Raw genomic sequence first — 26,977 nt, forward strand, 5'->3', positions numbered from 1 at the left:
CATATAGATGTATTTAAGTCCACGTTGTCTATTTTTGCACAATTTCCCTGTTTTTTCCCGTAGTGTAAAGCTATTGTATTCTATAATATAATATTGTAGTAAAATGGGAAAGAAACGTGCGCCAGAACGCAAAGCAGAGCTGGTGGCGTCCAAAAATGAAGCCCAGGAAAAAAAGGCGCGTAAAAAGATCCTAAAACTTTACAAGGAAGATAATATAAACTTGGCGTTGAAAAATTTTAGGGCCGAAATCGAACAAAAGAGTAAAACAACGGAGCACGGGAAATGGATTCCATTCGAAGGTATTAAACCTACTCCTCGCGCTCACTCCTCCTTTACAATCCTTCCAAAGTATCTTTCATATATGTATCTTATACATTTATATACAGTGGAACTTCTATAATGTTTGGCGGAGAATTTTATAACGGAGTTGAAGTTACGCTTTATAATGACACCTTCATGTATAACGCAAACAAGAACGAATGGTTCATCTTACATACACCAGTTAAACCTATACCAAGATGCTCGCATCAAGCTGTCTATTTCAAGTATGTTACTGCCTATCATATGTTCAATAAAACCCTTTAGTAATAGGTTATACATATTTGGAGGAGAATATAATACCTTAAACCAATTCCATCACTTTAATGACATGTACTGTTTGTGTCTTAAAACCATGAGATGGTCTCAAGTTCCTGTTACTGGTGATATACCTAGCGCTAGGAGTGGTCATCGCATGGTACGTTTATTATCATCACCAAATATATACGAATTTAAAGGTCTTGTGGAATGAATACTGGGTATTATTTGGTGGATTCCATGATAATTCTAAAGAAGTAGCATACTTTAATGATCTGTATGCATTCAATTTTAAAGAATACAAATGGATCTCAATTAGCCAAAAGAGATTTGCAGATTCTCTTCCTCAGCCTAGAGCTAGCTCCTTATTAGCTCCACAGTCCAATGGTAAATTTTTTAAAATATAAACATAGTTATAGGCACACACATATTAATGTTTGGTGGTTTTAGTAAGGCTAAAGATAATAATCGCAATGTTTCTGGAAATTATCATAATGTTTGTCTACTCTATAGTAATTCTTGAAATCACAGGATTCCTGGCTAATAAATATTGAGGCCGGTATATCGGGAAATGACTCAGTGCTAATCTGGGAGCGCGCAAATACCACGTTTAAACCACCCTTTTCAACAGGTTTGTCTTGGTGTTGGATTTATCGACCTTGTAGGATTTGGTCATGGAATATATCGCAACTTCTGTATCGTTTTTGGAGGTGTTAGTGATGTTGATGACGGAGGGTTATCCTTGAAATCCACATTTTACAACCAATGCTACTTGTTAAATGTCGATCAAAGGTTTGTAAATGAATGATTATTATCGAAAATTCCAGGAGGTGGTATCCTTTAACAAACAACAATGACTCTAAAATGAAGGATGACGAAGATCCGCTTAGTGGTATGTATACTTAACTATATTTTATGAGTTATAGAGGATCTCAACAAGATATCCTTGGTCCCTGATACTCCAAGGCCGCGCATGAATCCTCATGTAGCTGTTCATAGTAACACCCTATTGATTTACGGAGGTGTTGTTGAGCACAAAAATGTCGAGATAACTCTAAGCGACATGTGGTCATTTGATTTGAATAAGAGGTACTAACACGTTTTCAGCTTAGTGAACATTTAGGGATGCCTGGAAATGCATAGATCAAGGATATATACCCGAAGAGTTCTGGGAAGGAAACGACATTGAGAGTGGATCAGACTCTGAAGATGTTGAAATGACAAGTTGTGATGATTACTCCCAAGATTCTAACGAAGAATATGACTCGGAGATGAAGAGTTCCAGTGACAAGGATACAGTGCCACAGGACCCAAGACCAGGAGAAAAACTATCGGAATATTACATACGTACGAAAGACTTTTGGGCAGAACAATGCATCATGGATGAAAATCTAGAAATGTCAGTTGTTGAGGTTCAAAATGATAAAGGACTTAAAGCAGAGATCTTTAGCATGTGTAAAGATTATTACAATAAATGTAGTGACAATTAAAAGGAGTAAAACAAATATATTCCATGATTTCGTACATATGGCACTTTCAGTAGTGTGGTAGGGGTAACCTTATTTGACTACTGCAGTCACTCAACACCAATGATTTAGGAATTTTACCCGAGTTTGTAAATGTTAAAACTTTAATGTAAATTCCGTTTAAAAATTTTCGTATTCAAGATATCCATCATGGCGCCAAATAAGAGATTGATCCAGAGTCAGGAATCTTCCGACAGCGTTCTGCAACTGTCAACGATCTCCATGAACAAAGTCATGAGACCAATAGGTTTTGCTGACACACGTGATAAACATACTCATATCGTTTGTACTATGGGACCGGCATGTTCAAGTGTCGAAACAGTCGTTCAGATGATCAAATCTGGTTAGTTTCGTAGATTTTTGAGAAGTTCATAAGCCACACTTATAATTCACACTTGATTATAGGAATGAATGTTTGTCGTTTCAATTTTTCTCACGGAACTCACGAATCTCACGGAAAGACCTTGGCTATAATCAAAGAAGCGTTAAAGCATGTTCCAGAGGCAAATTTAGGTCTAATGCTAGATACAAAGGGTCCAGAAATCAGAACTGGATATCTTAAGGGTCACCAGCCTATCACTTTGGAGGCCGGCTCCATTGTAAGAATAACTACAGACTATAGCTTTGAGGGTACTCCAGAGTGCATAAGTTGCTCATACAGTAAACTTCCCCAGGCAGTGTCTGTTGGAAACCTAATCTTGATTGCGGATGGTACTTTATCCTGTGAGGTTGTATCAGTTGGTGAGACAGAAATCAAGGTCAAAATGCTCAACACCGCAAAGATTGGTGAATACAAAAATATGAACCTTCCAGGTGTTAAGGTAGATTTGCCTGTTCTAACTGAGAAGGACAAGGATTTTATCTTGAACTTTGGAATTCCAAACAAAATGCATTTTATTGCCTTGTCATTCACCCAGAATGCTCAAGAGATCAAATATGTAAGAGAACTCCTCGGAGAAAAAGGTAGTCATATTAAAATCATACCTAAAATCGAGAATGTTGAGGGTTTGATGAATTTTGATGAAATTTTAGAAGCAGCAGATGGTATCATGATTGCCAGGGGTGATTTAGGTATGGAAATACCAATAGAAAAGGTCTGCTTGGCACAGAAGATGATGATAAAGAAGGCAAATATGGCTGGAAAACCAATTATAACTGCTACTCAAATGTTGGAGTCTATGGTTAATAACCCTAGACCCACTAGGGCAGAATCAGCTGATGTCATAAATGCAGTACTTGATGGATCCGACTGTGTTATGTTATCAGGTGAGACTGCTGGTGGAAAATTCCCGGTGGAATGTGTAACATTGATGTCAAAGCTATGTTTTGAAGCTGAAAATTGTCTATCAACTAGGGAGCTCCTTTTGCAAAGGACGATGTCGTTGCCTCCACCACTGTCAGTTGAGGAGTCAGTTGCTAGGGCTGCTGTATTTGTGTCTATTGATATTGATGCCAAATTACTAATTGTATTCACACATACTGGGAATACAACAAGACTCGTATCAAAATATCGTCCAAAGTGCCTAATTTTGTCGCTTTCAGTAGATGAACATGTCACAAAATCTTTGACGGTTAATCGTAGTGTAATTCCATTGTTGATTGAAACATTTGACAACACAGAAAAAAACATTAAAAATGCACTTGAGGTTGCTAAGGAACGTGATTTAGTAGCAGCTGGTGATCTAGCCATTGCTGTTCATGGAACAAGGGAAAACAAATCAGGATCTTCTGATTTACTCAAGGTTGTCAAAGTTCAGTAGATAATTTGTATGCATAATTACATATGTGCTAGACACGCTGTTTGCTGCGAAGAATCAAGTGATTTCCCCATGTAGGGAGTATATACACCCTCAGTTTATTTTTTCTCGTATGTGTAGATGTTTTATCGCAGTATTTATAAACTTGGCCAAATTTGTGGAAATGTGTTGGAAAATAAGACCAACTCTCTCAAGTATCTGACGGAGCATGACCGATGGCACATACAAATTAGCCTTTGTATAGAACGTCAACCTTTAGAATATCAAGAACCAAAATTTGAACGTCTATTTCGTGAATTTCAAGAACAATGGCTAAAAAGTACAGGGAATTCTCTAAAGTTACCCTCTTTGTCTACCATTGAGCAAAAGATCAGTCATAAGATCGTCCCTACCAGGGAAAAGATAGTTAAACCATCTGAAGATGGGTCTTCAAGTAGTGAACCATATTCTTCCACATCTTCTAGCGAATTAGAGTCTATGCTACTCGGTGAATTTGATATCAAGGCTCTTCCCAGGAGAAGTAGACGGACAGAAAAACCCAAACAGGTATGTTAAACCATATTTATACACGGACTTATCAGTCTGACTATGATAAAAATTTATCAAATGATGACGATATGCACAATATTAAACGGCATCCAAAGCATTGGCTCTTTTTTGCTATTAAATACAAGTCTGGTTCATGGTCGCTTCCAACGACAAATTTGTATTTTGGGGATTCAGTTCGAGAGGTTTGTATATTATCTCAGTTAAATGTCTATAGACATTAATACGTTTATGTGAAGAACTCTTTTCCGGAACATACCGTCCATATTTTTTGGGATATTGTCCATTCACTCATCAAAAGATACTGCACAGTAACGAGAGTGAAATAAGAGGGAAAAAACTCTTTTATTATAGAGCACGTCATATACCTAGCCAAGAGTTGAGTAAAATTTCATGTGGAGAAATTGACGAATATGCTTGGTGTACTGTTGACGAACTAAAGGATCGCCTGGATTATCTAAAGTATAAAAAAGTATTTGATTCTCTACCCCTAATGTAATTGGTTTCTCACAAATCCATGACATACTGTTACCTGTATCTCAGTAGAATTATTTTACCAACGTATAAATCACTACAATTTATGCATCCCGTTGGTCAAAATTGTCGGTTTTACACTGAAATTTTTAAAGGTGAATATATAAATGCAAGGTACAAAAGCATACTTGTAATCCTTGGTGTAAAACATATACTGTATATCCACAAAAAAATCTAAACTTTGCGATAAGGTTATAATTTATTAATAATACTCCTTGAAATTTTAAACAATTTATTCACTTCGTCATCTGAAATTCCAGTGCAACCCATCAAATTTAGTAGCTGCATTTTAATATTTTCATCATCAATGTCCATAGACAATTCATTTGAGATCTTTTTTGCATAAACGGAAATATTAGTGCCAATCTGTTCTTCTTCACGCGTAGGATCCAGGATTATGTACTCCATACACTTGCAAAACGTGATAGTATACGGAAGCGAGCTAATTTCAAGTCTTTTTGTTAAATATTGATCCTCTCCAACATACTTTAGAAATTCGTCCTGATAATCACTACAACGTAATTGTCTATTCAAAAATAGAGCATTTCGTCTAAAATGTTCCTAAAAGCTGTTATAATTATGCAAATATAATACCTTTTCTCCGTCCGTTACAGATTTAAGAGTGATCAATTGTGGTTGAAATGTATTGAAAAGCGAGTCATAACTCAAGAAAACAATCGGTAACTTGGAATGTAATAATGCATAAACTACTGATAAAACAGACCAATCCATAATATTCCCATCGTATTCTTCGCAGCTGACCGATACATTTAGTTTCCAACGTAACTTGGAATTTACAATCTGCTTTGCGATTGGATCATCTATAGAATTCATGAGGTAGTCTAGTGCAAATTGCTCCCTTGGTAAAACATCAGATGAGTTTAAAATGTTCTCCAAAAGGTTGGAAACAAGATGAGATATGTTAATGCAAGGTCCATTAACGTCATAAATCTCAGTAGTGGCATGTTTTGATACAGTCAACGAAACAGTAACCAGATCCTTAAGCAACTCAGGGGATGTTCTGGGTTTGTTGTTACGTTCTAAAGTTGCCGATATAGAGCAGTGCATATGTGTGTTACCGGCATTCAAAATTATTGAGGATATGAGAATGTCATTCGTGAAACTTCTATTAATGCCAACCTCGCCAATATTCATGAGATTCTCAACTTTTACTGTGCGATAAGCCATCAATTGACGTCCATCTGGACGCAACCCTTCCTTGAAAAATGTCTTGAAAAAGTTAAAAGGGTCTACATGGCGATAGACTTCGCTCGCAAGTACTGATTCTTGCGAAAGTGTGACATGTTCCGAGGCTATATTCATCATAAAGAAGAAAAACTCGGATTGACTGTACTTTTCCAGAAATTGCCATCATATATGCGGGTGGTCCCTAGCTCACCCATCTCGCTTTCGTAGTGCTCCATTCAGTGCTCTCACGCCGGTCACTTAGAATTTTAATAATGCATACATTCTTTTGAATTGTATCATTATTAAAATTCTCTTGTCAACACTTTTTCTTCCTTTCACTGACAAGATAATCGTCTTCTCAAAGTTAGACACGAAAAGAAATTATTGAGTATAATTATGAAATATTTTCAATTTGTAGAATAGACAAGGAAATTTTATCCTTTAGTAACGAAAACAAATCTATTTTCGCTATTCTAAATGTAGTTTTAAAAGGATAGGATCTATCTTGATCTCCTCGGATATCTCTCTTTAGAATATTCTTGTGATTGTGTCACTGTTTTGATTCCAAAGTTATATTTATATATCTGGAGAATCATAATGGTACCAATCTTGGAAATTCTAAATGGTATCACAATTATCCATTTGGGCCTCTCCTAGATGGATCATTTCTTGTGCTTTTAAATTTGATCTTATAGCACAAGGAATCTATGGTATGATGGCTAAGCAGCATTAGGATTTTTGGCGCAGCAGCAAGTCTGGTACTCCTCAGAGTGGAAACGCACAGTTGAGGCGGACTCGTGTGTGATCTGATTGTCCCTGACACATCTGATAATCAATAGCGATCATACTAAGAAAATTTTCCAATTGGACAATGAAACGGAATGTGTGATTTCTAAAGTTATAATTTCAGTCTGAGGATACATTTGCTCTTGCTGTTTATTGATGGTTTTAAGTTTAGGATTTTACTTTTTAATATTTCATGAGTTGTTAATCGCTATATAGCATACGTTAATGTTATAATCGCTTTAAGGCTTTTGTTGTACTTGATTGTTTTCGTGTTGTACCCTTGATCACATGATAGACAGGATTTCTCCGGGTATTTCTAAGACCAGTCCTAGAGAGATGAGTGGCGATTTTGATGGTGCTTTTTACAAGGGAATCCCCGCAAGTCTGACATTGGGTGGTGCCTCCTATGACAAGGCTGGTTTCTGTTGTATTCATGAGCCTGGAAATATTATTTTTTTCGATCCTGCCCACGAAAAAAAAATAGATGAAAAGAGTACTGGAACTGGTAGTACTGACAATGAAAGCGCTACTTTCAATGATGAGCAAATATATCTGGAGGACGAGCAAGGTGTAGCTATTGACGATGTTAATGTCAAAAGCACGGGGTTTATTGGTGAATGTGTTGTTACACCAAAGAATGGTAGGGATTCTTCTAATGTGGAAAATATTAGTGTAAACATAGAAGTTAATGATTCGAATAAGGATGTGACTAGTACTGGATTTATATCACTTCAAAACGATGCAACTATTGGTGAAGTACATATGGATCATCCATATATTAAGGACTTTGTCGTATTTAACTCTGATATTGTCACACCAAAAAATGGGTTTGCACATCCAAAGTTTGAAAATCCAGTCTATAAGGGTATCAATATGTTGTCTGCATATTCGACCATTCCAAGCCTGTCGGATACACCATCTTTGATGAGTAACAACGGTTACTCTGTTGTTGACTATTCTGCTCTACAGGAATACCCCGGGGCAATTATGGGATTTAATGGTGTATATGGTTACCCAGAAATGAAGTTTTACGGAATGGAAGGAAATTGCTATCCCGTGATTCCAAATTTTGGGTTGATGACAAATCCAGATGGAAGTCATATTGCTCACATGACACCCAATTCTACGATTGATGGTGCGTCCATAGATGATATGGATGAACTTATTGGACCTGATGGTACTCTGCCTCCTGTAAACAAGCGTGATCCCATTTATACGGCAGTTTCAGGTCTCAAATGGAAGGCGAAGAGCAAGAAGTGGGTAGTTCGTTGGGACAACCCTGTAACAAACAGAAGAGTTTACAAATACTTTTCTGGGACCAGATATGGGTTTATGGGAGCGCACAAGCGAGCGAAATACTACTTGGAATTCTTGAATGCATCTGTGGGAAGAATACCTGCACCTAGCTCAGGAAACCCATTCTGCCGTAGGACTGAAGGACCTCCAAAGGGTAAGACTAACAAAGGTCTGCTAAGGAAGATGGTGAAACCATTTTCAATGGAATCATTACAAGTTGGAGATCATCAATCAATACCTTCTCAGCAATCAGTGGATATCGATCCAAGGGTGTTTCCACACGGCACATCCGAAATGTACAATAGCGAAATGAATGGAATGAGGTATTTGGGAAGTTCTGCTAAAAATCCATGGTGTACAGATAGCTTTACAGAGCAAAAGTGTTCTGATGTACAAAAATTTTACGTTTAAAATTTTTTCCAAGTGTTTTTATTTAGTTAGCTAGTCTTCCTCAGGTGATTGGTATGGTAGATCAATATATAGTTTCTGAAGGTAACTATGAAGAGTTTGTAATACGTACCCCCTTGTTGGCCCGTTTCCAGACGTTATCGCAAAGGTTGCTAATTGTATAACATGATGCGAAGCCCCCGAAGACTGTGAAGATCCAATATCGTTTGCTATGCTTCAAAACATGATCGTAAATCCTAAATTCTAATTGCAGCAGAAGATGTTCCATACCTTGTCGAGTTTACAAAGTGAAAGAGTGAAGAAAGGCAATCTTTTCCTTTCCTACTTTTACGCAAGGATGCCCAAATTCTTGCTGGGTAATGTTCAGAAAATGGACTTCCGAACACCATCTTGGATTGAATAGAGCAAATGTAACTGGAGAAATCAGCGCAAAGCTCGAAACGACCCCAGAAGTCCAAGCGGATGTGGAACAAAAGTTCAAAATCACGGAGTATATTCTTTATTCATTGATAAATTCAGAAGTGATTTCTTCCGAAATTTTTCCTGTCGCGTACTCTGGTTCTGCCTATACTCCGTATCAGAGTTAGTCCATGCTAGCCACGGTAAACGAATAACTATCCTTTGAAAACACACCCTCGTTTCCAAAAATAATAAAGTGGTCTATGATTCGTCTTTCACTGTAATTCACAACAGGCTGGTCTCCAGAATCCGGTGCTAGTAGCCACAAAATTCACTGAAATGATCCATCTTATATCGATCTTATACAGTCGAAAAGGTTACCTTCAGTTATACATCTCCTTTCTATTTACCTGTTTTAAGGGTTAGCGAAGTCGACTGCTTTACCCCCGTACACTACTTGTTAACAAAAATTATCTTGTGGGTAATACGTCTCTAGATTCTTTTAAAAAATGGAAATAGCGTAATAAATTAATAGTGAAACTCAAGTATGGAACAAGAATCCTGCGGTTATTAACTAGTTTGTCATCTCGTCATTGGTTCCAGCCAAAGATAATCATTTCAACTAATGATCTTTAAAAATGCAAATCACAGAGTGTATAGGGGATTTAGTTTGTGGTTGCTCTTTTTACAATTGATTATCGCGGAAAACGGTCAATCGTCACGTATATCAATCAATACTCAAATCATTGGACGATATACGCATGAATATCATACTAATTGTTCAATTCTACCACCATTAACATGGATAAGCAACTCTGTTGAGGGACCTCACTATCGCAAATATACTAAATCGTTCAGAAATCCCTCAAAAAACCATGGACGCTATTCACAAAGGATTGCTTCAGAATCTGGTAAGTCCGAGGTTGAGGCTACTAAAGAACCTGATGATGATAAAGTCATTGTAGCGGATATTATTAATAAGATAGTTAAAGATAAGAATGGCGCTTTATCAAATACCATTATTAGTCCTAACTTTGATGATAGGTTTAAAGACAATGCTGGCATGTCGTATCAGCGTCCAAGTAGAAAAGGACCTGGCCTTATCAAAGAAAAGCTAACAATGGCAGATCTTTTCAACAGAAAAATAGTGGCACAACCGCCATCCAGAAGAGAAACTGAACAACTAATGTCTAGAAAACCATGGAAACACCTGGAAATTAGCCAACTAATAAAAAAGGAAAAGGAAAAAATAAAAAATGACACCACCTTTTTGGATGGATATTTTTATAAGTATCTGGAAGACAAGGGTGAAAACAAATTCAATGGTGTGTTTAAAAAAAATATAAATGATAACAAAAAATACAAATTTGATATTCAGGAGCTCCTGAGTATTTGGGCTAATAAGGTTGCTTACTTTTACATGAACATTCCAAAAACAGTGGCAACATTGGAAATCGTCAAAGACATGACAGAGTCATCCAATATAACTCCAGAAATATTTAAGTCTGTGAAAGACCACATATTTTACTTTAGAATACTGAAAAGTTTATTAAAACACATTTCCTATGTAAATAAAATTAGAGTTAGTAATCATTTGTCTAGTGATACCAACGTCTTGAAACATATACCTGCATTTACACCAAAGCAGATTGTTTCGATATTTTCTTCACTGGCATTCTTTCAATCCAAGAGCTATGTACTTTTAGATTCACTTCTGAACTATGTAAAAAAGAACATTTCTGCATATAACTGCAAACAGCTTACCTCCATAATAGGATATTGTATGAAATTGGATTATAAGTCTGATATTATTCTCAAGGAATATATATCTAAAGTTCGACATATGCTTAAAAACTCTAAAGATACTCAGGCGTTTAATAAAGAGGATATTTTATCTGTTTTATCTGTCTGTGCCAAAAGTGATTACATGGATAATGATCTATTTAAGGCTCTGGCCCATATAGTTCAAAATAGTGATAATTTGACACTGGCCGAAGCATCAGACTTTATCCGACATTTTTCCCTTGTACAATATATTGATGAAAAGTTCTTTGATAAACTTTATGGTATTATATGTTCAGGAAAAAATTCTTTGAAAATGGGAATTGATATATTTAATTTTGTGTACAGTATCATGGAATGTCATGTACCCCCCCCTGCCGAACTTATGGACTATATCATAACCAGGGTTCTTAAAAATGCAAGTGAATATAATCTGCTCCAACTTACAACATTGCTGAAGTGCTTTTCCATATTAGGATATTACAATGATCGGCTATTTCGCAAAGTGTTCGAGCTTCCCATATTCATTAATCCTCCAAAACCTCAAGTTATGGAACAAATTAGACTTGGACTAAATAGCAACTCTGGCCACTATTCAGCGTATCTATTGCCAAATAAAACCTGCCAAATAGATATTTTCTTTGCAAATGTCCACTCTGCCTACCTAGGATATTCCCTCGAATATAAAAAGGGAACATTCAAATTTTCAGATGAAGCCCTAGAAAACATTAAAAAAATACCAGCCAGATTCCATAGGTTTTCTAATATAAATTCTTCAGGGTTACATTTGGATATTTCTGCGCTGCTAAAGGAGTTCTTTTCTATAAATTGTGTCATGGAGCATGTTACTGAATACGGGCTAATTGTTGATTTAGCCATACTTCCGGAAAGTTTGAACATTCCAGAAAATGAAAAGGAGTTTATAAGGACTAAAAAGTGTTCTATAGAGGTTCATGGTCCATTCCACTACCTGCAAAAATCTACTGATGTATTCCCTCCACCCATGAATAACAAGACTCTATACAAACAGCGACTTTTGAAGTCATCTGGGTGGGATACAAAGTATTTGAACTACTGGGACTATGTTCCATGGATGAGAAAGGAACATAAATTGAAAGTGTTGACCAAGTTGTTGCCAAGTTGGGTCAAGAATGCCTGTGGAATTACTCCTCAGGATACCGTATGATATTAAATAGCGCCATTGAACACGCTTATAATGTGATTTAATCCATTTTCCGGTATTTCTGAATGATTGAAAAATTAAAAGTATAAACTTACTTTCAATGTGACAATGACAAATATGATTGTTCAAAAATTCCTAAGAGTTGTTAATTTCCCGCATGTAAAATTACCGATTCATCGTTAAAGTGTAATATGTTGTGGTATTCTAGTACAGCTGTTGATTTTTTCCAGGGAAATACGGACTCGCTGTCGTTTTGGTTGCCATGTATGTTTGCGCCAAGCGCATTCGTCAAGATGTTCTGTATCTGTTGATATGACTTATCGTTGGTATTTTTAGGACTAATCGCTAGACAATCACATTTGTCGAGAAAAATTCCGACTGTGATTAAACAACATAGTGTCGAGAGCATTTTTTGGAATATTCCCCCTGCACATTTTAAAATAAACCATATATTTAAATAATTTTATCTTTATACTAGATAAATACGAAAGTTTGTAGTAAATTTTTTACATTTTGCAGAGATAAAATGACATCCTGGTACCCGCTATGGAGGATGACACCCAACCCAAAGGAATGAGAAGAGGCCACTGGCTAAGTGGTATGATGTATTAAATTTGTAACACAAGTTCCATATATATCATTAAAATGCGACGAGTGAACAATGATAAGATTCCGTGATAGGCTTAAAAATGCCTACAAGTGTAATCGCCCTAAAGACAGAAAAAAATCCAAAGGACCAAAACACCTTCTGAAATTCATAGCAGAATATCCGTTCATATCAGAACGGACAGTTTCATCTAGAATCCCTTATGCTAAACGACCTTGTAAATTGATTGGCGATGGATTTTTGGGTTTTCGTAAGCACTCAATATCACGGTTCATCTATACATATATGTTACACTGTGATGAAGTGGCTTCAACCTCTGAAAGTCTGGGATCTGATTTAGAAGCTCCAAATATAAATACGTCAGCGTCTAAAAGTGTTCTATATGACAAACCACTCAAAAAATACATTAAAAGGATAGATATTCCGCATTTGCTTTTCTTATTTCAGGTAAGAATGTCAAATTTGATACATTAAACTCTTAGGCTCATTCCAGATCTGGTTTATGCACCTCAAACTTAATTTACATATTCCTTAAAGCTCTATCACAACGTTTATCTGAGGAAAAAAGGATTATTCATAGCCTGTATGTCGTTAGTGAAGCAAATGTGAATCATGCTGAAAGTGGAAAAGCTAGAAAATCAACTTTTATGAACAAATGGCTATTATATAACTTTATTTTTCAGGGAAAAGACGCTCTCATTGAACGTAGAAACCAAGTTTTTAACAAAAGTGCCTATGGTACCCCTCCCTGCGAAGGTTTTAACAAATTTGTTCGTCTAAGAAACAATCAAAGTATATTCGTTAAAACTGAAGAAAATAAAAACAGTATCCACGATAAAGAAACGAATTGTAATGCTGTCGATGTTCCAATAACCATTGATAAACACGAACAATTTCATGCATTATTGTCTTCTGAGTTTTACTATTTTAATCCAAAATCTAGATGTATGGGGATTAATGCAATAGGAAGGGAAAATATATTATCAGAAGATGTAGTTTGTATGTTAGTTTATGGAATAATAAACACAAGTAACTGGGAACATGGATATCCATTTACTAGTTGGATAAGCCTCTATTTTATTAATAACTTCCACTATTATCATCCATTGCTTGTGAAACTCTTTATTTTGAATGTTTTTCCACTACAGAAGACTTCTTCAGAAGAGGTGATTGATATTTCCAGATTTCTTTGCACTCTCAAAGAGGATTTATTTAAATATAGTGAAACCGATGCATACCACTCTGACATTTGGCAATATAATTATTATGCTATAAAAGAAAGGGAAAATGGACAGTGCTATGGCCTAACTTCTGCTGGTATTAATTTTGTTTGGTGGCATTTATTAGATTTGCTTGTGGTAATTAGAAGACTTTCATCTTATTACAAGTATTCTGACGCTCCACAGATTATAGAAATATTAGTCCAGAAATTGTCAACTTTGATTAAACAGTTACCTTTCGATAAAGAAACGTTTTATATTTTATCGGAGTTTTGCCACCGTGACAATACTGGCGAACTAGTACCACTCTTAGAATCGTTAGAAACATTTGTTTCAAGGAATCTGCATAATCTATCTCCTATGGAGATTTGCAGTCTATTACAAAATTCAAATAAGAATAATTTTCATAGCCAGAAACTTGTAGATTCTCTTTGTAATCAATTGATAACGTATGACCTACAAAAGCTTATCCCTGCGGATTTCTCGCAAATAATTGCAACCCTTGGTAAAATGCAGATTAAGATTGATGATACAACATGTATAGATAGAATATCTACTTTTGTGATGGAAAACAGGAGTGTATTGAAAATTATGAACTGTGCCCAATGCCATGCATTTATTCTTGGAATGTATAGATTACGCTACAAAAACGCTGAATTATTCTCAGAATTGTTTCAGAGGTACATAAAGTGGGCACAAAATGGCACAAATAAAAATCTAAACATATTTATTCCCTCATTAGGAATTCTTTCCAAGATGTATCACTTTGATGATATTTGTGATATAATAAAAATCTACAAGTTTTTGTCAAATGGATTCCATTTGATAACAGGTGGAACAATACAACAATTAATGGTATTACTGGCCCGTATTATTTCATCGGTTCCTCATCAGCCAAAAAACATCCAAATGATTGACTCGCTTATTTTACAGACTGATGAAATATTTAAGAATTGTCTAAGGAACATATACAGCAGATTATATCAATTTAGTCCAACTCAAATGATATCAATGTTGCATGCGATGTATATAACAAGAAATAGAACAACTAGAATTCTAACACCATTAATCATGTATATCACTGGGTCTAACTTGATTCAACCATTAAAGGAAGGGTCAAGTTCGCCATATGAAGACGATAAAGTAATTGAAACGAATATCCACTCTTATGTCTCATTACCACCATGTCCATTTGATACTTTGGAATGTAAGGCTAGGTTAGAAAAATTGGAGCCAATGCACCTTGTAAACATTTGCATATCTATTTATGGTTTGGAGTTTTGGACCCCTTTCTCTCTGCACTTGTTACTTCATATTAGGGAAATAATTGAACCACAACTACATGATATGAAGTCTACTCAGATTGTTGACCTAGCCATGAGCTTCGTAGATTTTTATTTTACCGACTATCAGCTATCTGCCTATAAGTCTGTGGAAAATGTTTATAAACTTGATAATAATAGGAGGAGAGCACAGTTTGCAAATTCTCTGCTAAATAATATCCAATACATTGTGGAATATAACAAAAAATGCTTTGAAAGAATAAAATCCATGTGGTTTTCGGAGAGTGTCACAGTAACTGATTCTTATTCTTCATTTGATACACTCAATAAATTTCAAATGATATTAAAAAGGTCCCAGTGGAAGGAGGAACTATTCTTAGCGTGCATGGAAGGATTACAGAGGCACAGACCATTTATATATTCATCTGTAAAACTATTGAGAAAAACAAAAATATTGTATGATCTTCTAAGATTTGATATTTATCTCCCTGAATATCCATACAAAGTGCCTGAACCTCTAAATGAAAAGGAAATTCCAAGAAATATTCCATTTTTAGTATTGGAACATGCACTGGAAAGGCATGGAAGTATATCGGCCGCTCTCCCACAAATTATTTTAGAATCACAGGCTCAATTATATAGTATTTCTCGAACGGAATCTTATAGCAATTTCTTTAATGATTCAGCGTCACATAGTGAGAAAAATCAAAATAGTGATCATCCTAATTCTTGTGATGATGAAGAAGAAGTCCAACATATTGGGGGAGATGCTGGACCAGAAAACGTGCGAAACAATCTTATTATTCCAAATAATAAACCTGCTGTCATAACTGATACCCTCAACCCCTCTACCATAGAACAACTTGAAACATCATACACTAGCCATAGAGGCTCTGGAATAATATTGGAAATAAATGCAGTAAACAACTTGTGGATGTATATCGACCCCGTTATATCAGGGTTTCGCATTAGTATCCTAATACTAGAAGATGGAATACACCACATACCACATCTGAACCAGAGTGAAATTTTAAATAAAATTAACACGGAATTATAAAAATTTCCGTATTTATCTTATCCACAGTCATTTAAATTGTTTAAATATATTCATATATATTATAGAGATTTATATAGTCTTTGCTACCGCAGATTATAGTTCATATTTACATGGGTCCAAAGTTCAGGTGCGAAAATCTTTTGAGCAAAAAAACGGTTCCATTAATCATATAACAAGTATTCTAAGATTCAATTGAAGTTATGGTAAAGACACGTTTTAAAAATAATAAAAACTAAGTAAAATGTTACAATGATATTTAATATCAAAATAGATACAAAATATCTCCATGAAATGGATGATAAATATCTAAATTTTATCCTTAATTATATTTAGATTAAATATGATAGTTATGGTAGATTAGAGTAAAGTGTCTAGTGTGAAAAAAGTTGTATTTAAAAAACGTAATACAAAGTTAGGATACATGTTGCCAGGTCACGAATAAATGCTCAATAATTAATTAATCGAATAAGTACAATTAGAAAGATAAAGAATAGCTAAAAAATTTTCATTAAATTATTTACTTTATGAATATTCCCGTTCGTTTTTGGTTGACCAAAAGGTACTGAGAAATATCTTTTTATGAAACCATAGTTCTTAGACCACGAAAATATTTTTAGTTTATGAATAATTTATCCGCAGTAATTAAGTTTCTACCGTATACAAAATGCTAGAATAACAAGTTCAGTTATCCACGGGTTATCATTCTAAACTATTAGATATGTTACTAGTAAGCCAAAGAGTTGTACATTTTGGTTGTGCAAATTATTAGTACATCTTATTCAGTTAAACGCGTTGGTATATACTGTACTCTATTTCAGAGTTTTACAAAATACTTTGGTTAAAAAAACAGGGCTTGATGACTTTCGTAATATAAGTGTCGGAGGGGAGAACTGTAATAATGGAGCTGTTATAGATAAATGTGGTACAAGTCCAAAATTCCTATCGATTATATCTACTGTTACAATTTTTGCTTCATAAGGCACTGCTATAAGTTGTGCTTGGAAAGTATCTTTTGAATAAAAAGACCACTATAAAATAGAAACAGAAAAGGAGTTTACGAGCTCCAGAAGAAAAGCTGGAAGACATCTTTGGGAGACTCCTCGGAAGCTTCGACAAAGAGGAAGAACCTCTTGAAGTGGAAAACAAGCTCGAATTCTCTCGCGACAGAGTAATAAGGATCAGGAGGAAAATAAAACGTCGGAGAACCGCTGCTTCTAGAAGGTCTGAAGGTCCCCAAAACCTACGGAAAATCCGTAGGGTCTAAAAGGATAGGAACTAATAACGCACATATAACACAACCCTTACACCTAGGGCAGATTAATTAGTTGGGTACGTTCATATATATTCTTTAGAGATTCAACTAGAATTGGAGGATAATATAGCCTTATCTATTTGGCCGGATAAAGGTAATATCACAAATTTGTATTTCTAAAAGTATAACGACAAAATTTGGAAATTTTACACGAATAATAAATCTATTTTAGAAATTGTTCCTAAACTCCTCTTACGTGGATAATTTATTTAGGAAACAGAAACACAATAAGAGTAGTACGATTTAGATTTGCACAAACCAAAAACATATATAAATGAATTACATGTGTATACTTATTCTTCTAAGTCGAACGAGTTTCCACAGGAACACTTTCTCGAAGTATTTTTTATGTTATCTAAGACAAATTTGGATCCAACAAGTTCTTGCTTATAATCTACAGTGCATCCAGATATTATAGACAAACTTTCATCATTGCTTAATACTTTTATTAGGTCTTTGTCATAAATTACCCTGCGTATAGAGATAACTATTAAATTTAAAATACCTAAATTTGGTCTCAGTATTATCAATAAGCTCAAAATTATACTGAAATCCAGAACACCCACCTCCAGAAACAGTTATTAGTAGGTTTTTTGAGCCTTTGTGTTTCCCTTGTAAAAATTGCAATCGACTAATTGCCCTCGTAGTCAAGTTTACTGGCCACAACATAGCTATTGAGCATTTAAAACCTATAGCGTGGTCGCGAAATTTACGTAGCGATCTTTTGTAAAAAATTCCAGCTGTGAAACAATGTTAAAAGTTCCTCTAAAATCACTATCATGGCTCTTGTTCTTTAAATTTTTGATGGCTCTATGTGCAATATCTTTTGCAACCTGTTCTTTTTGACTGGACTTTGACAGGGAATATTGGTCCTTTTTAAAATGTAAAAGTTTATAAAATGGGTAGAATCTTTTCGAATTAACCAAATTAGATAGAATATAAAACGAAATTAATACAGGATTTATCCTTCCTTTTTTTCTGCATTCAAACTTATTGATTGACGTATTTAGAACAATTTTATTCTTCAACCATACCATAGAATTCTTAATTAGTAAGTGCAACACATATCTAAACTATGATGTTGGTGGTAGAAACACATTACCTTTGCTGAGATTCTAACTTTGATTTAATGATATTGCAACCTGCTTTAATATTCGGAAGATTAGGTCTTTTAGTCTTCGAATTAATACAGAAGAAATAGAACGCTAAGTGTGCAGAAGAATTTAGCCTTATGGAAACGATATGGGCTACTCGAATTATAGCAGCTCTCTTCCTTTCTACTAATATGCCTCTTTTATGTATTTCAACATTCTTTTCGAATAGTTCTTTAAAGTGCTCAATATTAATTGTACTAATTGGGTTTTTAAAAGATATTATGGTCTGCACGAGCTTGTTTTTTCCGGGAGTCGCACGAGTTTGGGTAGAAATGCTTTTTATGTTATCCAAGTAGCACTTTACCAGAGATTTATTAACATTATCTCCTTCTTCTATTTTGCTTGAAACAGAGTTATCTAAATGAATATATTTATAGTGTATTTGTAAGGGTAAATAATGAATGGGAAGTATACGGAACGCTTCACAAGCTATACACACAACTATTATAACCTCCAGAATTATTAGTTTTGGCACACCCTATGGCTTTGAAGAATGTGCGAATCTTATTATTCTTTTCACCCTTTGACATTATTCTCTAAATTTTGCTCTAGTAACTCTATTTTCTATATATAGTTGATGGATGTAGTAAGGTTTCAATGCACAGGCATCCAAAAATTTTTACAATCGGTACATTCGTGAGAATTTTGAAGCAGATCGACAAGGACGCATTTGTGTAGGCCACCTGTTTCAAATTTCGTACCAACTATAGAATATCAAGAGTCAAATGTATACTTTTTCATGCGTTAAAATTTTTGCACAGACAAGATTGTCGTTAAATGTCCCAGCAAGTTACTGACCCAAAACTCTACAACTACACGATTGAGCTTTGCATCATCCAACTAATTATATGGATCAACTATTGCATTAATTTACTGTAATGATTTGTGTCTTCGTATCAATTACGCAATATAGGGATACATACGACCTGTGATAGGATATATAATATTCTTGTATGGTAGCGGAATAAAATAACACAACTGTACATGGATATCCAATTTAAAAAGAAAAATATGACCAGGTGTGAATAAATATATTAAATGTGTGACCCATAACTGTTACATATTTCTAACTTGTTTGACCCAACAAACTATTGAAGATTTTCTAAAATACCAGCGTAATAAGTGGACGCTTCATTTATTTTAGGATAACAATATGTACATAATGCAGATTTTTTTTGTTTTAGAAAATTTAGCTCAGTAGATATGGAAGACATATTCATTCGTTTGTCTTCCAGTGTTGATAGATCGTTGCCCAAATTTGTCAATGACAGATTTAGCCACGAATCACGACAACTTCTGGAATTAATTAATACTTCTTGGGAATCCAGAACATGGTATGATATGTTGGTTCGTGTAGAACGCTACCTAGAATATACCATTGGTGATATATCAGTAATCGCAGACGGATGTATAGAAACCCTAATAGATATAGCAAAGAAATTATGGTACATTTCAACGTTTAATACATTAAATGAAAATAAAGCGCTAGGAGAGCTGTATGTTGGTTCTTCTGAGTTGAAACATATCGGTTTTGACGAAAAGAAAATGACTCTCAGAGTTAAGAGTTTTTCTATGAAGTTGTTGAATTCTATCTTGGATAATTTTTTGGCACAGTTGCCATCAATTTGGGAATCGGATTATGACTGTCTATATGATGATGTTAATAAAAGGCTCTATTTTATACGTATTGAAGTCATATTGACAGAGTTTAGAAGCTATTTTAATAGGGATTACACATCTTCAATAGCTACAAGTCTTTTGAAGAAGACAGAATGGATTAATTCCATAGTAACTTTGTCTGGGATTATGAGACATATTTGGTTGTTCAGAGACGATATAGGTAAAAAACTATTAGAAGATATATTTGGAAATCGCTTAGAAATTGATACAGGGACTACAGAAGTGTTTCTGCAATTTAGATTGGTTGCATTGCTATGTCCTAACATTACTATATATAATTGTCTAATTGATGGAACAATTTTTAAATGGTGGGATTTAATTAATGGAGATAGGGTACCCACATGGAATCCTCTTATTTGCACACTTTTATTTAGAGCAGTAAAATTTGGATGGGCAACAGGCAAACCTTTATATTCTACCATATCTAGTAAGATACCACAGCTATTTAACATTCTTTATCTGTCATTCAATATACCAAATAGGGTCTCTTCTTCAAAGATAAAGGAGAAAACACCAAATTTGTACACACTTTTATCAGATAAAAGGGTAAAAATCTGTAAAAAATTGGCCAAAATCCTGGTATTGTTAATGCCTCCAAAGTTGGATTATATGAAGCCCCGTGAACACGATATCTTTGATTACATAACAGCTCTAGTCAATACAATATATCCATATACACACCCTTCAAATAATGGAAAATGGACGACAAATATTGCGCGTTTTACCAAGAATTTTATTGCTTCATATGCACGCAGAGTTTGCCGTGAAAGGACTTTTAACAGGATAAGGGTCGGTTGTGGAATGTCTAATAACGGAAATGAATCAGTGGATTATAAATTGAACAATAATAATGATAAATTTATTGCAGATTTATTCTACTCATTGGCACTACAAGGACTTCATTCCAGACATCCACAGGTTTCCAATGCGTACGAAGATGCTATAAAAAGACTGTGTTACATACAACCAGATCCACTCTTAAACATTATTGTCGATCACATGATAACAGCTTGTGACTCTGTTACCGAACCTCATCAAGTTATAATGGCAGTTCGAATTTTTTACCATCTTTCTGCTCTAATTATAAAATATATGCCCGAGGCTCTCTTATCAATTCTTGATGTTACATTGAAAGGAATAGATACATCAGATCCCTTCAAAACGGGACAGATTCTTATACTGGTCAATGTAATATTCTCACAAATACCTTGCATGGATTTATCAAATATTGAATTATCATATGAAGAAAAGTGCAGGTGTTTTCAGCTTTGTTACTCAAAAGGGCTATCAGAAAATACAGATAATGATTTTGTAAAGGAAATTAACTCATTGAGGCTTGATGCACTGGAAAATGTTCAAGGTGGGTTTTTTAGTTCGAACATACCAGTACAATCGGAAGCAAATGACGATCTAACACACTTGAAAATGATGAGAAAATTAGAGAATTGCACTAGTTTAGATGATGCAATAAATCTTTTGGATATAATATTGGCGCAGAGGCGCCACGTTTCACAACATTTTCCGATTTGGTGCCTAAATTGGTTTGATGCCTTATTGAAATTTGTAAGTCAGCTTACAAAACCTAACATGACACCAAACTCACTAATGAACACCCTCGATATTGGAACATTTGTTTTATTACGCTCAGCGGTAGTTACGATTTTATCGCAAGTAGATGCGGGTACTGCGACAGAAGTGTACACATTATTTTACAAGTGGGTCATTAATAACACATCCAGGAAAGATCCTCTAAAACATATGACCGCTATAGCATCGTGTCTGAGTTATTCAAATCCTGAAACAGCAACAACTTGTGTATTAAAACCATTATTAGCGCGTTTGAAACATGAACTTGAAGCTGATTCTGATTTAGTTTCTAACCAAATTGGTGAAGACCGTTTAATATGGTATATATCCTGTATTTCTGGACTAGTTAGGTTCTCAAACGTTCGGATATTGCCATATATCAACGATATACTTTATGTATCAAATATTGGAATGAAACACAAATCAAAATCTGTTTTCAAATCTTGTACAAAATTGATTAGCAGAGCCATTTATTCTCTTATAGGTGTCTATTTCGTAGATTCAAAATCTACATCTGAGATATTTTATAATGATGAAAATATGAACCATGCCTTCATATTGTGGGATGTTCCCTGGTTTGCAAAAAATTTCTCAAAGGAGTGTTTTGACGATTCAAATCGTTTAAATTTAGACAAACTGTGTCATATTGATTGGCATATTGCTAAAGATGATGAACTAAGTGCTGTAAAACGGCTTTTTAGCTGGTTAATTTCTCGAATATTGAGTTTATCGCATGATATATTGTCGGATATTAATGTACCATCTTTTGTTACTGAGTCTGATTGTTTGTCTTTTGATCATACCCTTTCTCTTTTTAATAGGATTAATAGGATATGTATTCTTTGTAAATACATTTTAAAGGGGTTAAAAGATTTTGCTGTGGATGACAGAAGTTTTGATGCTTATGGTTTACCACTTGTAACACCTATTGATTTTACTCCAGTTTTTGATCTACAAAACTTTGTTAAATCCGTAATATTATCAATCATAGAAAAATATGGTGCATTTTCTGATTCTAAGGATGACTTAACAGTAACAAACATACTCATGAAGTTGTTAAAACTGATCAACCTTTATATTGTTAGGAATGCCCATTCGAACGATGAAAATATAAATGATAAAGGAATAATATATGCCTTAAAGAATAATTGCAACGTAGGAATAACTGTAACAGCAAGTAGATCCATGATTTCTTCACTATCTTACTATTATGGTTTGAATCGTTTGTCTTTTTGGCAAGATGTTCCAAGAGGGGGTTGGTTATCCATTGTTTATGATAGATATCAAAGTCGTTTAAACCTGCGAAAGTTTGATCATGAATCGACAAATGAACGGATTAAAATGCTGGAGATTGTATTAAGTTGTGCGACGTGTCATTATAAACAGCTGTCATCTCTTGCACGTGGTATTTTAAAGGATTTTGTTCTTGTTCATAGAGATGTTCGAAATATTATTATTGATTACACTCTAGATAAGGGATTATCTCTTGTTCCAAAATCTAACTCCGACAGTTACGAATCAGAAGCCTTAGCCACGATACCTGAAATTTTTGAGATATCATTAATAGAGAGAATATTATCTTGTAGCAATCTTTTTTCAAAGTTTGTTGAATTCATTTGTAGCGTAGTTTCTACTGCATCTAACAACGGTAATTTGATGATCAAATATGATTCTCTGTTTGTTTTGTTTCTAAATACCAGAGAAGAATATATGGTTGACTATGATTCTAATGTCCCAAATAATATATTAGATTCACTTTCTGGAGGGATATCTATCAATAAACAGGGACTATTGCACTGGAGGTTTCAGTTGTATTGTACTGCTATACTTGTGTCATTTAGTTTTTGCATTTCTAAAGAGAATATTGGTAGGTATATTGATTGGTTGATTGAAGCATGTGATCATACTTCTAAACATGTTTGTGTGCTTAATGCCGCCATGGTTGGTCTTTTCCCTTTTTTTGTGGGTAAAGTTTCAAGTTATTCAACCAAACTCATGGATGAAAAAGCTGTTCACCGTATACTTATGGCAATTCCGTTTGTGAATCATGATTCTATCAGGCAAAGTGCTGCTCCATCACAAGATGTGTCAAACACCTTGATTAGCATAATAACCAGCTCCATAGCGCGTGCTGGAAAACCTTGGCCGAACAACCGAATTTCTTCGAATTCTAACAACCATTCCACCTACAATTTTATATTTTGTTATGGCTATTTTCAGTTTCTCTTTTCGAATAATTCCATAAATAACCTCGGAACTGTAACTAGTGTATTAGATTATTTGTCTCAATCACCACAAAGTTATCCAGAGAATCATATAGGGTTTTTCGAAATCAGCTGTAGCTTAATGAGGGCAAGCCTCTTGTTACCGTTGGAAGAGAAAACTACCCTATGGGAATCCCTTTACCCATTAGTAAGGAGGGAGATTGAAACTGTCACGCTTGATAGAATCTCTGATTTTATGGATTCATTTCGTTTGACTTTGGATGGTTATAAACTGGATGATCATGATTTGTATACACCAATTTTTAATTTGGTCCTAGATAATGACACGACTAGCAATATTTTACAAATGTCTGAATTTTCAACACTTGACGATAATGATACTACGGGTTACAACTTACAGGTTGTGAAAAGGCTGAGATTGCTACAAGCAATACTCCAACAGCTGAATAAAATTGGTATCATAATAGAAATATTATTGCCCGCAATTTTAAGTGAGAGTGCATTGTTTAACAGCTCTCAACAGATTAGGAACGAGATTTCCCATTTGTGTTCTCTTGTTGTTTCAATATGTTGCAATGGGCCCTCTGAATTTATGATTTACAAGGAAAGGATCCATTCAAGAATCTCTGATTTTATAAAGGATACAGAACCAAGAATTACATTTGCTGAGGATGACTGCTCAAGGATAAAGGGTTTATTGTCTGTTATAAGCTTGTTGTTTTCTTCATCTATGCCTATGATTGATTTGGATCATGAATATATATCCTTATTTCTTGGATTTGCACTAAAACTATCTAGGCATACAAACGACAAGATAAATAGGCTCGCTACAAAGGCCATAAGCAACATCGCGATGTCGTATTACTACATCAAGGATTATAAGCGTGCATTGAATTCAATTGAAAGCACGTTAGTGAAAATGAGTAAGGTTCCACAGTATAAAGTACGGCTTTGTGCAATTCATGCAGCAGAAATTTTACAAAGAAATTTGTGTATGTACATAAGGAATACAAAAATTGCGGAATCTTTGCTAAACTTGTACATATCAAGTTTACAAGACACACAAACTAGGGATTCTGCCAGGGACGCTTTGAGTGCTATAGCAATATCTGCCAATGATGAAACTTATTTGTATCTCACTCAACGTTTTTTCCAACTAGTTAAAGAAAATGAAGATATTTCTAGTGTTTCTAGTGGAGTTTCTGGACTTGCAGCTCTGGTTTCTACAGCTCCTTATCACGTTCCCAGTTGGATGCCACATACCCTGACTACATTGGTACGTTTTTGGTACACATTAAAAAACTTTTAGGCAAGTTGCGCATCACCAAAGTTTCCGATTTCAATTAGGGTTTGTTTTTATCATAATCATTAATAAAACTACAGAATATCGTCCAGCGCACATTACAAGAATTTTTCAAATCTCACATCGACGCCTGGTCACAAATCCACATTTATAAATTCACACGCCAGCAACTTGATATATTACACATGTACAAGGGCTGTCCTATTTATTTTAATTAACTTTGCCCGCCATTAGGTTGGGTACATTTAAATGATGCTTCTTTTCATAAGATGTTAGAGCCGTCTGGTGTGCCCTTTGACAAGAGTTGGAATCGTATAAGAAGCGAGTTTATGGAAAAGTTTGTTTCTAGCCTGTTGACTTGGAATATTGCAGAATTGAGGATGAGTTGGATTATTTGGACAATTTTCACGATAAAAAACCGCTAAAAATACGTCCAGATGATTATATCAAGTACTATACGTTTGTATAATCTCAATTACAATATAAAATATGCTTAGACTTGTGTACAATATGTGTGTTCAAAAAGATTCAAACTATGCTGAGCTTTTATACAACAGGCTCGGTGAAACATTATCGGAATATATAAAAACGAAGGTTAGTATTTCGTTTAATCTTATTCTGTACAGATGTGTATACGTCTTAAAGCAACAAAGTCAGATGAATCTGAGTTAAAGCAGATATTACTGACAAATTGGAGAAAATATAAACATTACATCCATATTTTAACAGGAATATTTGCATATTTGGATCGATTCTATGTACCATTGGCGGTTCAGCCTACTATATATGAATATGGAATGGCAATATTCCAACGACTGGTATTGTTTTGGCAACAAACTCAAATATTTTCAGATTTTTGAACCATACAAGGACTTTTTGAAATCAGTTGTTTTAAATGCTTTGGATTCAAAAAGATCGGGAGGGGTTGATAATCCGAGTTTAGATGCAGACATTACCAATATTGTCGAAATGTTCAACAAACTCGATTCAACCTCAGGAACACAGTACAAGATGGAACTAGAACCATTTATACTAGATAGGGCTAATGGTTATTATCTAAAAATTGCACCTTTGTGGATTAGCGAACTGTCCTTAGGTGACTACTTGCACATTGTACAGGTTAGAATCTATCGTTTTTAATTAACAAGCATTCAGCATTGTATGGAAGAAGAAAAAATGTATTGTGAAAAATACTTTAACGAGTCTACTAAAGAACAGCTATTGGCCACTATAATATCCTCACTTTTGTTTAACCAGCGAATACAACTATTCAATAAATTTACTCAGTTGTTTTCCTTGTTTATGGATAACGAAGTAAAGGTTTGTTTTATACCTTTGTATACATAATACAGGAACTGAAACGAATTTACAAACCTTTAAGTAAACTAGAGGGTGCCCATCAATCTATTTCTGAGCAATTGAAAAGGGCTATTGAGGAATCTCTGACCGGTATCGACTCTGAGAATAAAATCCAAAATATAGTGAAAGTATTTTCGAAATTCAAGCGTTTGTTCGTTTTAATTTTTATGTAACTGCCACAGATATCGTAACAATTTGTTTTTGCGAAG

The 26,977-nt window shown here is 34.7% G+C and overlaps 12 protein-coding genes across 12 annotated transcripts, besides 2 other annotated features; 8 read left to right on the top strand and 4 right to left on the bottom strand.

Annotated features, from left to right (window-relative positions):
- Nucleotides 1-103: 103 nt before the first annotated feature.
- BEWA_007090 (kelch domain-containing protein) lies at nucleotides 104-2,066 on the top strand (the record flags this gene model as incomplete). The annotated part of the gene is made up of 10 exons (XM_004830909.1): nucleotides 104-348; nucleotides 387-545; nucleotides 586-736; nucleotides 777-963; nucleotides 996-1,072; nucleotides 1,108-1,207; nucleotides 1,242-1,368; nucleotides 1,404-1,468; nucleotides 1,503-1,665; nucleotides 1,700-2,066. 10 exons carry the CDS (start codon nucleotides 104-106, stop codon nucleotides 2,064-2,066), a joined length of 1,641 nt encoding a protein of 546 aa, XP_004830966.1.
- An 82-nt stretch (nucleotides 2,067-2,148) lies between these two features.
- BEWA_007100 (pyruvate kinase, putative) lies at nucleotides 2,149-3,862 on the top strand (the record flags this gene model as incomplete). The annotated part of the gene is made up of 2 exons (XM_004830910.1): nucleotides 2,149-2,445; nucleotides 2,508-3,862. The coding sequence occupies exons 1-2, from the start codon at nucleotides 2,253-2,255 to the stop codon at nucleotides 3,860-3,862; spliced, it is 1,548 nt and encodes a 515-aa protein (XP_004830967.1). The 5' UTR covers nucleotides 2,149-2,252.
- Nucleotides 3,863-3,979: 117 nt separating this feature from the next.
- BEWA_007110 (hypothetical protein) lies at nucleotides 3,980-4,904 on the top strand (the record flags this gene model as incomplete). The annotated part of the gene is made up of 3 exons (XM_004830911.1): nucleotides 3,980-4,405; nucleotides 4,441-4,590; nucleotides 4,623-4,904. 3 exons carry the CDS (start codon nucleotides 3,980-3,982, stop codon nucleotides 4,902-4,904), a joined length of 858 nt encoding a protein of 285 aa, XP_004830968.1.
- Nucleotides 4,905-5,131: 227 nt separating this feature from the next.
- On the bottom strand, nucleotides 5,132-6,314 carry BEWA_007120 (hypothetical protein; the record flags this gene model as incomplete). The annotated part of the gene is made up of 2 exons (XM_004830912.1): nucleotides 5,534-6,314; nucleotides 5,132-5,500 (listed from the first exon to the last, which is right to left on the bottom strand). Exons 1-2 carry the CDS (start codon nucleotides 6,263-6,265, stop codon nucleotides 5,132-5,134), a joined length of 1,101 nt encoding a protein of 366 aa, XP_004830969.1. The 5' UTR covers nucleotides 6,266-6,314.
- A 935-nt stretch (nucleotides 6,315-7,249) lies between these two features.
- Nucleotides 7,250-8,620, top strand: BEWA_007130 (hypothetical protein; the record flags this gene model as incomplete). Its single annotated transcript, XM_004830913.1, has 1 exon — nucleotides 7,250-8,620. One exon carries the CDS (start codon nucleotides 7,250-7,252, stop codon nucleotides 8,618-8,620), a length of 1,371 nt encoding a protein of 456 aa, XP_004830970.1.
- Nucleotides 8,621-8,650: 30 nt separating this feature from the next.
- Nucleotides 8,651-9,006, bottom strand: BEWA_007140 (uncharacterized protein; the record flags this gene model as incomplete). The annotated part of the gene is made up of 3 exons (XM_004830914.1): nucleotides 8,651-8,695; nucleotides 8,730-8,853; nucleotides 8,888-9,006. 3 exons carry the CDS (start codon nucleotides 9,004-9,006, stop codon nucleotides 8,651-8,653), a joined length of 288 nt encoding a protein of 95 aa, XP_004830971.1.
- A 504-nt stretch (nucleotides 9,007-9,510) lies between these two features.
- Nucleotides 9,511-11,984, top strand: BEWA_007150 (hypothetical protein; the record flags this gene model as incomplete). Its single annotated transcript, XM_004830915.1, has 1 exon — nucleotides 9,511-11,984. The coding sequence occupies exon 1, from the start codon at nucleotides 9,642-9,644 to the stop codon at nucleotides 11,982-11,984; it is 2,343 nt and encodes a 780-aa protein (XP_004830972.1). The 5' UTR covers nucleotides 9,511-9,641.
- A 429-nt stretch (nucleotides 11,985-12,413) lies between these two features.
- Nucleotides 12,414-12,448: a sequence feature (AT_rich).
- Nucleotides 12,449-12,873: 425 nt separating this feature from the next.
- On the top strand, nucleotides 12,874-16,148 carry BEWA_007160 (hypothetical protein; the record flags this gene model as incomplete). The annotated part of the gene is made up of 2 exons (XM_004830916.1): nucleotides 12,874-13,035; nucleotides 13,071-16,148. 2 exons carry the CDS (start codon nucleotides 12,874-12,876, stop codon nucleotides 16,146-16,148), a joined length of 3,240 nt encoding a protein of 1,079 aa, XP_004830973.1.
- Nucleotides 16,149-16,177: 29 nt separating this feature from the next.
- Nucleotides 16,178-16,212: a sequence feature (AT_rich).
- A 1,541-nt stretch (nucleotides 16,213-17,753) lies between these two features.
- Nucleotides 17,754-18,129, bottom strand: BEWA_007170 (iron-sulfur cluster assembly accessory protein domain-containing protein; the record flags this gene model as incomplete). The annotated part of the gene is made up of 2 exons (XM_004830917.1): nucleotides 17,754-17,931; nucleotides 17,966-18,129. 2 exons carry the CDS (start codon nucleotides 18,127-18,129, stop codon nucleotides 17,754-17,756), a joined length of 342 nt encoding a protein of 113 aa, XP_004830974.1.
- Nucleotides 18,130-18,149: 20 nt separating this feature from the next.
- BEWA_007180 (hypothetical protein) lies at nucleotides 18,150-19,144 on the bottom strand (the record flags this gene model as incomplete). Its single annotated transcript, XM_004830918.1, has 3 exons — nucleotides 18,150-18,528; nucleotides 18,563-18,971; nucleotides 19,066-19,144. 3 exons carry the CDS (start codon nucleotides 19,142-19,144, stop codon nucleotides 18,150-18,152), a joined length of 867 nt encoding a protein of 288 aa, XP_004830975.1.
- Nucleotides 19,145-19,817: 673 nt separating this feature from the next.
- Nucleotides 19,818-25,673, top strand: BEWA_007190 (hypothetical protein; the record flags this gene model as incomplete). Its single annotated transcript, XM_004830919.1, has 3 exons — nucleotides 19,818-25,382; nucleotides 25,416-25,454; nucleotides 25,490-25,673. 3 exons carry the CDS (start codon nucleotides 19,818-19,820, stop codon nucleotides 25,625-25,627), a joined length of 5,742 nt encoding a protein of 1,913 aa, XP_004830976.1. The 3' UTR covers nucleotides 25,628-25,673.
- Nucleotides 25,674-25,678: 5 nt separating this feature from the next.
- BEWA_007200 (cullin protein, putative) lies at nucleotides 25,679-26,941 on the top strand (the record flags this gene model as incomplete). The annotated part of the gene is made up of 7 exons (XM_004830920.1): nucleotides 25,679-25,746; nucleotides 25,782-25,868; nucleotides 25,907-26,003; nucleotides 26,036-26,227; nucleotides 26,262-26,528; nucleotides 26,565-26,729; nucleotides 26,762-26,941. 7 exons carry the CDS (start codon nucleotides 25,679-25,681, stop codon nucleotides 26,939-26,941), a joined length of 1,056 nt encoding a protein of 351 aa, XP_004830977.1.
- Nucleotides 26,942-26,977: the final 36 nt, after the last annotated feature.

This window comes from Theileria equi, chromosome 3 (genome assembly GCF_000342415.1).
Source record: "Theileria equi strain WA chromosome 3, complete sequence".
NCBI lineage: Eukaryota > Apicomplexa > Aconoidasida > Piroplasmida > Theileriidae > Theileria > Theileria equi.